We start from the raw sequence: 11,360 nt of genomic DNA, 5'->3' as shown, positions 1-11,360 counted from the left end.
TGTACCCTGTGCTAAATTTAACCAGGGGTATGGAAGAAAGCACTCCCTTGAATATAACTGCTTTTTATTGATATATGTAACACTTGGTCCACAGGCCTATTTTAAAAATACTGAGAATAAAATCAGAATCTATAAACTTTGCTTCTCCAATTATCTTTTGCTAAGCAAACCATTTTCAATTGGAAATATTTCCAGAGTCTGTTAATTAAAATGGTTATACATAATTGCTTTGATATTACTGATACATTAAGATATTGTAGAAATTGTGGTACCACCAGTTGGAGTGCACAGCTAATCACTTTTCGTTTGACATTGAGTGTCTGAATAGCTTAATTTGCTAATTCAGTTATTACATGGTTTGGCTAATGTGTATTATTCCTGTTGAGTAATTCATTATTGAGGCAGAAGTTTACAATTTTAAACAAGGAATGAATTAATTATATAATGCAAAGTGAAGACTGTTGGTTTTTGAGCTAATCCTTTCCCTGTTTAGTTTCATCTTATTAGAGTATAGGGTGACACTAGGATAATCATTAATTTATAGCCTTAGAACTTTTAACATCATCATATAATGTATTTTTTAAAGTATGACCACTTCAGAAAGGAATTTTTTGCATCATATGATTGAAGTTATTTATGTGTAATCTGATAACTGGATATAGGAGGAAATAAAGTACAAGGGCTTTATGGAATCTTACAGATCTGAGTTTGAATCTTGACTCAGAGTCATATAAGCGTTATGATTTTGGACAAGTTACTTCTGAACTCAGTTGTCTGTAAAAAGGAGGTAATGTCTGTTGCAAAGGACTTTTGTGAAGATAAAATGACAGTAAACGTTAAAACGAGTGAAAAAAATCTATTGAAAAATAAGAATCTTGTAGTATGATTCTATTTTGTAAAAATAAAACAAAAACTATATGGATTGTGTCAAGATGCTTTGACTTCCTGAGATTTGTCTGGTTCAGTCCTCAGGCTTTTCTTTTTGCTGAATGGCTATGCAAAATGAGCAGAACTTGGAGATGCATGTTGGAAAGGAGAAACTGCTGGAAGGGGGCTAGAAGAGAAGTTTGGAAGGAAATTGAGGTGGGGAAATGGAAAGTGACTGAGCTGGAAAGTGACTTCCATTCTTATCCTTCTGTTGTAAAGGAGGGTTGTGACCTGTAGTTTCTTCCTTTTCCAGAATCTGCTGGAAATGCACATTACTCTAGTTCTCTAGGAGAGGATTAGATTTATTAACATTTTTCTTAAAATGTTTCTCCTAGTTGCTACCATTTTGGGGACAGCACAGAAATCCTCACATATTAATGACACTAAAAGTTAGATTTTTTAATCATAAAATGATTTATCCCTGTTGAATCTTACCTGGATACAACAATTCTGTCTTGAACAGAGTGCCCGCAAATTGTTTTGACAGAATGTTGTGAGAGTCTTTTAGAATTCAGAGCTCAGTTAATTCAATTAAGCAAACATGGGGAACAATTCTTTGTGAAGTCAGACAAATGCTATAGTTGTCATTTCAAATTTCTTTGACTTTTTTGCTATGTATGTGACATTGTCCAGGTCCCTGTTTTTTTAGTACTTTCCTTTTTTCAGCCTACCAGAAGGATATCTTAACATTTTAATAAAATATATGTTCCCTGGGTCAAGAGACAATCAATTATTGTAACTTTATTGCTATAATTGGTTACTTAGGGAAAAGTCAACCAAGAAGAAATCTTTGAAACTTATAAAATGTTTTCAGTCAAGCCAATTCTCAGATGGTGAGTCCAGCAAGCCTCAGAGGGTTCAGGCCTTGATGGAAAAGCCATAATGACCATTTATTGAGAAATAGTCTTCCCCTTCAGTGAATATTTTTTTCTGAGAACGCAGAGTTCAGTTTATTTCATTCTCCTGTTAATATTCTTATAAATTGTAGAGAAAAGCAAGTTAGTGGTATCGCTACGGTAGAAATTGGAAAAAGGTCAAAATTATTCTTCACTTTTGGGGCTGAGATTTAAAACAAAATAAAATGACAGTAACAAAAAACAAAAATCTCCTTACTTTGAAAGCAGTTCTTTTTCCAAAAGACCATTATATGTATTGTTTTAACAGTTTTTTGGTTTTTGGTTTTTTTTAACCTGTTAATGTTCCAGAAAGGAACCTTGATTGAAATAGCCAAGATGCCTTTTCTTTGCTATAAGGTAAAGGAGATAATGTCATGAGCACTGCATTAAACTCTGAGCTTTTGTAAAATTTTCAAAATATTGCTCTGGGTGTTATTTGAGAATTTAGGTAATTGGTAAGTAATCTCCTTGTATTAATTGGCTATAGAAAAGGAAGCTATGAGTCATTTTCTTTTATTAGCCATCTAGTTGATAATGTTACTGGGAAAATGTTATTAGAAGATTTATCTTGAGAGCTTTAAAAATTGAGTATCACAAAAAGGAAAAAGAAGAGAATCACTAATACTTTGGCTTATGTTATTTTGAGATTAAGTTATTGGTTTGTTCACTAGAAAGTCAGCATTCTCAAACTGAGTGTAACTACATTTTCACCTTCATTTATTTAATCACCTGCCTAAGATTTGTGCAGGTTTTCCTTAATGTGGGTGAACACCTGAACTTATGACTGAAAACATAAGTAAGCAACAAAATAAAGAAATTAAGTGGTCAAAAAGTACAACCTTCCAGTCATAAAATAAATAAGTCCCTGGAGGTACAATGTACAGCATGGTGACTATTGTTAATAATACTGCATTGTGTATTTGAAAGTTGCTGAGAGTAGTTCTTAAAAGTTCTCATACGAGAAAAGAAAAATTTGTAACTATGGTGACCATTTTGCAATATATACATACATTGAACCCTTATGTTGTACGTATGAAACTAATATGTCAATTATATCTCAATTTAAAAAAGAAAGAAATGGAGATTTTGGCCATGTAGCTCTTTGCTTGCTTGAAGTATTTGGACAGCAATTCCTTTTGTTATTTTTCCCTCAGAAAATTTGAAATTCTGTCTTTAATTCCAAAACAGATAGAAATACTTTATTAGATTTATCCAGAAACTGTGCAGAAGGGGCAAACTATCTTTTTAGAGCATAGTGAGTACTACAATTGGTTACTCTTCTTACATAGCTTGAAACTGGGGATTGATAAGTATACAGTTGTAGACTGTACTTGATATCTTACTTAATATTTAATGGTGGTAAGGCATAAGGTATCCTCTTAAATGGAAGATTAAATTGCCCAGTGGATTTTATGTTTCTTCTAAACTTCCACTTAAGAACAAGACCTAATTCTATCAATATTAAAACTATTGACATTAATCAACTACTGTTTATAAGGGAGAAAGGAAAACTAGCTAGAAATATGTTGAAGGAATTTTAGAAATTACCCTAAAATCAAGATACTTTAAAGGGGATATGCCTTTGAGTGGCCTCAGAACCAGTCTAGGATCCTCAGTGCTGGTCTTATACACTCCTTTGGAAAACTGAATGAGAATTTCAATACACAATCTTTTTATACTCTACTGTAGTCATTTACAAAATAGAGGTGTATTAATCATGGTTCTCCAGAGAAGTAGAACCATGCATGCATGCATGGAGAGACAGACAGACTGACTGATGTATTATAAGGAACTGTCTCATGCAATTATGGAGATGATCACTAAGTCCTAAGATCTGTAGTCCGCAAACTGTCTTCAGTTGATTGAATGAGGCCCATCCATACTAAGGAAGACAATCTGTTTTACTTAGTCTACTAATTCAAATATTAATCTCATCCAGCAACAACCTCACAGACATATCTAAAATAATGTTTGACCAAATGTCTGGGCACCCCTTGGCCCTGTCAAGTTGATGCATAAAATTAACTGTCACAAGAGGGAATGCCAAATATCCATATATAGCTTTCAGGATTTTTGGAAGACCTGTAACCTGTTTGTAACTGAGCCACGTCAGTTGAGAAGCTCTGCATTAGATAATATGACTTACTTGTACCAGTGTATAAAATGAAAGGGTTTTTTTCCTCCAAACCCAGACATGGAGATAGGACAGAACTGGGAATGAGTATAAGTGAATTCATGCATAGTGCTTTGCCCTCATTGATGAATTAAAACATTGGGTAATCGTTTTTGCTTTTCCAGAAACACTGTATGGGTTGAAAAAAATAAAATATAGAGGGATTCAAGGTAAAAAGGACCCTGATAGGAAAACAAATATGTGAGAAATGAGAAAATTGGGAAAGATAGAGAAATCCTATAAAAGCCAGTGTACCTTTGGAGAGTAGTATAGCTAAGACCACATACGACTTTTGTGAGCCCCTTCCCCATAAAAGATATTTAAAATTCTATTTTATAACTTGGTATAAGGTTGAGTATGTTAATAGTAACTATTAAAACGTTTTCATGAACCCCTAAAATTACTGTGGACCCTAGGCCCTGTGCCTACTGCATAAGTTGGCCCTGATTATAGTATAGTACCTAAAAATCAAGGCTCTGGAGTCACACTGCTAGATTTAGATCTAGCTTTCAGCACTGACTTGCATTAGCCACTTCTCTGAACCTGAGATTTAGAGAATAATAATAGTACTTACTTCAAAACTCATTGTGAAGATAAAATGAAATTGTGCATATTAAAGGTGCTTAGTGCAGTGTCTTGCACATAACTAGTGCTCAATAAATGTTAGCTGTTACTGAATAATCTCAGAAATGCACTTCTTAGAAAATGTTCTTCAAAGGTACAAGAGGGCTTCCCTGGTGGCGCAGCAGTTGAGAGTCCGCCTGCCGATGCAGGGGACGCGGGTTCGTGCCCCGGTCCGGGAAGATCCCACATGCCGCGGAGCGGCTAGGCCCGTGAGCCGTGGCCGCTGAGCCTGCGCGTCCGGAGCCTGTGCTCTGCAACGGGAGAGCCCACAACAGTGAGAGGCCCGCGTACCGCAAAAAAAAAAAAAAGGTGCAAGAAATAGTGTTGCCAACTGGATTTTTTGGTGAATAGCAAAAAGTAATAGGGAGGTAAATGAGAATTTGTGTGGGAGTACCCCTAGTTCAGCTGTATACTCACCTGTCAGACTATTTTGAGAGCAAAAATGCTGCTTCTGGCTAGTTTCCCTTCTTAGAATAGATTTGACAGGTAGGAACTCTTCTGAGCCCAAGTGTGCTTGTCTGCAAGTAGCAGACCTTCTCCTTTGGCTTCCTAGCACTGGAAACGGTAGAGAAAATGAAAAAGGGAGTCTCGTACCTGTCTGGAAAAGCATTTGCCTTTCAACCCTGCATTTATCAGAGCCCCCTGTTCTTAAAATGTTTAATGGCCAGATATGCTGCTGTTTGCAGGTTTAGAATTTGATATGTGTTTGAATTGACAGACATGGCTCAATCACCAGTTTCCTAATTCCAAATACAAGGGAGAACTGATGACTATTTTTCCTCTTTGACTTTGAAGTTGAAGGCATTTGAAATTCAAGTAACTGGAGTGAATATTATTTTATTTAGTTTGCTATTTAGTTACTGTTGTAACCTCAGCTAAATATTTAATATGCTAAGTGTGTGTGTACTTATTTTGTTACCCTCACATTAATTTAGAGTGCAGCACTGGCTCTTTAGTAAAAATTTACTATTTGCTTTGTTGGAAACTATGAATAGTAGTGTTAGATGAATAATTTGCTTATGTACAGTAGAATAAATCGAAGTTTAAATAATATTTCTCTTTACTGACTTTAAGGCTGTTGCATGTGTTAAACTACCTTGGCTGACAATGTTGAGGAAAAAATTGAATATATTTTAAAACAATTAAAATTATTTAATAATCTTCAAGAAACAAAAAAACCCAAAACCTTTACCTGTATCAACCTTTACCTTATTTATTTATTTATTTATTTATTTTTGGCTGCGTTGGGTCTTCGTTGCTGCACGCGGTCTTTCTCTAGATGCGGTGAGCGTGGGCTTCTCATCGTGGTGGCTTCTCGTTGCAGAGCACAGGCTCTAGGCGCGTGGGCTTCAGTAGTTGCAACGCACAGGCTTCAGTAGTTGTGGCGCGCCAGCTCAGTAGTTGTGACTCCCAGGCTCTAGAGCACAGGCTCAGTAGTTGTGGCGCACGGGCTTAGTTGCTTTGCGGTATGTGGGATCTTCCCGGACCAGGGATTGAATTTGTGTCCTCTGCGTTGGCAGGCGGATTCTTAACAACTGCGCCACCAGGGAAGTTCCAACCTTTACCTTTTATCTCATGCTCAAATTTTATGAGTTTTTTAAAATTGAGTGTCTAATTACAGTGTTTTGGGAAATCTGTTTTTTTGAAAGAAATTTATCTGCTTGGTCATAAGAGAAACTATTCTTATGGTAGGTTAGTTTCTCTTCTTCTGAGGGTTAATGTTATATTCTTGTACCTCTTCTACTTACCAAGTTACTTGGGCTATGTTCCATCGAATGTTTGAACTTTATTGTGCTTCTTGGGAAGTAAAGCATCTTAACACACCTCATGTGTGGTTTACACTCTTTGATTTTCATAATGTGATCAAGATTTAAGTCACAGATGCCAACAATCAACCAAAATGTTCACGAGTTTTCAAAATTTAAAATCCCCAAGGGGTAGCAGTAACAGGTTCTCATTATATAAGCAGCTCTTAACAACAGATATTTTTTAATTAGGTCCCTTTTTCCCAACTTGATAGGAGGATCTTGGGGAGGATGCAAAATATTTGGATTATTTAATTTCTTGATGTAATATGTTAGAAATTGATATAAATTGAGACAAGTATTTTCATAATGATTTAGAATGCTAAATAGTGGTGGAGAAATAGCCTTAGTGAGATTTGAACCTGGTTTTGACATTTATTCCTTGGCAGGCCACTGTGTCTGTATGTATCATCTATATAATAACAACAGTAGTGATAAAAGCTACCACTTCTTGAGCACACACTGGGTGTCAAGCATTTACTCCTCTAATTTATTATTCACCTTGTAAGGTAGGCCCTGAGAGCTCCAGTTTATAAATCCTGAAACTGAGTCTCAGTCCCTTGGGTCCACAGTCCTCTATTGAAGTGTTATAATTATATCAGCTATTTACTTACTGGAATTAACTAGTAGTAAATGAAATTTGGCATTATTTACTACCATGAACAAGATAGTAGCCCTTTTAGCATCAAACTGGTAGTTGGAAATTAATATACTTTAAAAAGTAAAATGTTAGGAAATTTAATTTTAATCAAAATCTTTGTTAATTCTATTAGCTGCTTTCTTGTTGAATTGTTGAGGAGTTCCTCCTTGTGGTGAGTGGTGCTGGTCAGTTAGTGGATTCTGGTTGTTTGAATATTTATTAAAAAAATTTATTTATGGCTCTACCTCTGGGGTCAGCAAACTATGGCTTAGCAGACAAATCTGTCCTGCCACCTGTTTTAGTAAATCAAGTTTCATCGGAACACACCCACACTTATTTGTTTATGGATGGCCTGCAACACGAAAATTATTCACTATCTAGCCCTATAGAGAGAAATCTACGAACTCCTGCTCTACCTCATTCAGCAAAAGATTTGAAGCAATTGACTCTAATATCTAATCCTAAAGACATATGGAACTTTCTTTTAAAATTTCCATGTAATTTTATTCTTTATGAGAAAAGGTTGGGAAGAAGTTTAAAACAAAGTTTAAATGTGATTGGGTTAAAATAATGTTCTATTTCTTCAAGTACATTCCACTAATTTGAGAATTTGCTCACTGGTATACCTAAGACCTGGTAGTTATGTGTAATGATTGATCCAAATCATTGAATATGTTTTGAGGTCCTTTCTTTCATCCTTAGATAAATGTTTTTTCTATCCCATTAAAAGGATAACAAAGAGGATACAAGAAAGATTCTGTTTTAATTTACAGAGAAATAAAATTTGGTCATATGTGAGTTTTTGCTTACCCTCCCTGCCCAAGAGGAGCCAATGCTTATTATGTTTCCAATTAGATGGTTATCTGATCCCTTTAAAAGTAATGTCTGTCCATTCCCTCTGTTGAAGTGAGTTAAGTATGGGTCCCCTTGATGCAGTCAAGTTTCACAAGCCTTGGGATCTTGAGTCTACTCTTTACTGTAGGTTTCATAATTGATACTGAGAACCTTTTCCCATATCATATACATGAATATAATGAAGGTGTTAAACTTTTGTAGAGATAGCAGAAGAGTACCCTGAGACCAATTATGCAGTGTCAAGTTTTTTGCTCTGATACTGCTTCCAAAAGAGATTTTGTTTTGGAAAATATGTATGTGAAAATTTTTCCTTTTGTTTTTAATTTTCCTGTTTGCTGACTATACTAAACAACAGAAATCAAGCATTAACTTGTTTTGTTACTTGGCAGGAAGTACCGCCATGATGTGGCATTTTCTTGTACACAGGATGTCATTTCAGTAGTACACTTAATCTTCCAACAAGTTTTGACTTAAAAGTTTGTATTCCTAGTTGATGTTTAAGTAGTAAGGTGAGCTGAGTTGAAAATATTTTACATGTATTTGAAATAAAGTTAGGAAAGTGGGAATAAATGTTATTGTAGGTTACATGTAGACTAAACCTACTAGTACCCCCCAAATCTAAGTTAATCTAAATCCAACAAGTTTTAATTAATAAAAATACTCCAAAAATGCCAGTGTTCTCAGAGAAAATACTCTAGGGGATATGCAGGCTTTGCTTGGAGGAAGGATAGTGTACTATTCAGAAATACAAATATGCACACCATAGAAGAGTAGAGAAATGGAATTTCTAAAAGATAGCACAGATCATCAAAATGATAAATGAGCCATGAATTTCTTGGTAAAAATTGAGACATTCTTTCCTACTTTGGTTTCTTCTATTAGCAGATATTTCTAAAAGGTTTTCACAACAAGGTCATTCTGTATAGCACAGGGAACTATATTCAATATTCTGGGACAAACCATAATGGAAAAGAATATATATATATGTATAACTGAGTCACTTTGCTGTACAGAAGAAATTAACAAAACATTGTAAATCAACTATACTTCAATAAGATTTTTTAAAAATTAAAAAAAAAGGTTTTCAGAATTCACATGTTCATATCCAGGTTCTGTTCAACTATAATAGGATAATACTTTTTGCAAGCATCCAATCTTATTGTTCTAAATACAGAGTATGTGAGTGGTAGTAAGAAACACCCCAGTGTTATGGAAAGATTATGAATACTGTCTGGTTTTTTTGGGTTTGTTTTTGCTTGCAGATTATTCAGACTTTGAGATTGCTTTCTCACTGTACAATGGGGTAGTAATTGCTTCTTTGTAGAATTTTGTAATGGATTAAGTAAGATAATGTTTGTAAAGTGCCAGGCATGATGCTTGGTGTGTAATGACATTTATTTGTCATTACACAATTATTTAAAGCTGTTCTATGAGTAGTTATTCTTCTTTCACTTAGTGTTTCCTGTATCTGACTGGTAGTTCCCCCACCCCATAGTAGCGGACAGGGTATTGTTGTATGAGGGTGTGTGTGTGTAGTAATGATAAAGCTATGACATTATTAAAATTACAAAAATGAAAATAAACTTTTGGGGGGTGTTTTGATGCAGACAGCTTTACTAAACCGCCTGGAGCGAATTTTCGAAGCATGTTTTCCTTCCATATTTGTCCCTGATACTGAAGAAGAAGTTACTTCCCTGAAGCACTTGCTGGAAGCAAGCACCTTGCCAATACAAAGAAGAGAGGCCTTAGCTGAAAGTGGGTAAGTAGTAGACACTTTTCAGATAGCATGTATATTTGTTAGTTTCAACTGTTCTAATTTATAAGATTATCTAAGGTTATCTTAAACCATTAAGGTTCTAAAATATTACTGTGTTTAAGTTTAAAAAATTATATTGTGCTAAAAGATATGATTTAAAAAACTCTCTACTTGTCCATTTTTGAGCTTTTTTTAAAAAAATTCTAAATCGATATTCTAATCAATTTTTTATATTATTTTTTGATTTCCTAGTATGATAGATGAAAATTTAGATCTTACATCTGCTATTCTCTTCTCTTCATCTTCCCAGTATACTTATATCATAGTTTTTGGTTAAATTGTTATTTGGTATTTTCATTATTACGATCATATATATAGTGTTCACAGCTAAGCCACTATTTTCTTTATAGTATACCTTTTTCCTGGATTTAATAATTGCCTCTCTTTTTCATTTACTGAGTCTTTCCCTACCCTCCAGCAGCCTGTGAATATAATTTTACTTGTGATAAGACCTATCAAGCTGACCATTCCATTTTTTACCTGGAGTCCTCCATCTTCCAGTTCCTTCCAATCTGGAATGGATCAGTCTGGGCCCCCTAAACACATGTTGTCTTGGGACTTCCCTTCACTTAAATCCCATTTTGGTGGAGCACATCCTCTAATAGCCTCCTCAGAGAAAAAGGTACACAGGAGGTAAAATTTTACTTTATTCTACCGCTACATCAAATTTATAATTTAGGGTCTTTTGTTGCTGGTGTTCTGAAATTTCACAATGAAGTATCTCGATATGAATCTTTTTTCATTCATTGGACTGAGTACTAGGTAGGAACCTTTCAATCTGGAAGCTTCTGTTCTTCAGTATTGAGCAATTCTCTTATAATGACAATTACCTTCCTCCATTGCCTCTGTTTTCTTTCTGGAACTCCTGTTAATTATTAGATGTTAGAGGGTCTAGATTGACTTGCTAATTTTATTCTTATTCCTGGATAGTTCTGTTACATTTCGTTACTCCCCACCTCTGGAGGCAGGATTTCTTAATTTCATTGAAGATGCATATTATTTTTGCTTCTTGACTTTTGTTTTGGGGTGATTTCTGAGAACAGAAGGGGATAAAAAGGTTGATGTTTTGCCATCTTTAAACTGTAGATATTTTTTTAAAATATGCTAGCTGTACAGATAGTTCATACTCTTAGACCCAAGAGATTCATTCTCAGGAAATAACACAATTCTGCAATAACACACACCATAAAATACAGGAAGATATTCTTGTACTACTAGCAATAGGAGCCAAACAGTAAGAACAACTTAATTAAAACTGTATGATGATTGTGGCTAAATAAATGATGATGCATCTGTCTAATAGAACATTACACAACCACTGAAAAAGATACATATGTACATAAGGAAATGCTTAAAATCTGAAAAAAGAATACAGAATTTTAAATATGCTGTAATTGCAACTGTATTTGTGGGTCAAGACTCAAGGAGAAAACATATTAAATAGCTCCAGAAAGATGGTGGGATGCTGGGTGGTATCTTTCCTCCTTTTAAATATTTTTGCCTTACAATTTAAAAAAAATAACAAACAGGCCAAATTTTTGCTTGATTGTTTCAAATGAATTTAACTTACTTTTCTAATGACTAAGTGTTGGCTGTTGATTTCATTCAGATAGTAGTTATATAC

At 34.7% G+C, this 11,360-nt stretch overlaps 1 protein-coding gene across 5 annotated transcripts in view; it reads left to right on the top strand.

The window, feature by feature from the left end:
* AFTPH (aftiphilin) overlaps positions 1 to 11,360 on the top strand; it is a 63,779-nt gene that overhangs the window by 29,548 nt on the left and 22,871 nt on the right. For all 5 annotated transcript variants that reach the window (XR_010934514.1, XM_067704897.1, XM_067704899.1 and 2 more), the window contains one exon: positions 9,528 to 9,679. Coding sequence is in view for 4 of the 5 variants with exons in the window: in XM_067704897.1 (XP_067560998.1) it covers positions 9,528 to 9,679 (152 nt within the window). In the remaining variant the exon portion in view is untranslated. The remainder of the gene's footprint in view (positions 1 to 9,527; positions 9,680 to 11,360) is intronic.

This window comes from Pseudorca crassidens, chromosome 14 (assembly GCF_039906515.1).
Source record: "Pseudorca crassidens isolate mPseCra1 chromosome 14, mPseCra1.hap1, whole genome shotgun sequence".
Classification (NCBI taxonomy): Eukaryota; Metazoa; Chordata; class Mammalia; order Artiodactyla; family Delphinidae; genus Pseudorca; species Pseudorca crassidens.
The sequence above is the reverse complement of the archived record's forward strand: the minus strand, read 5'-3'. Positions and strand labels throughout refer to the sequence as shown.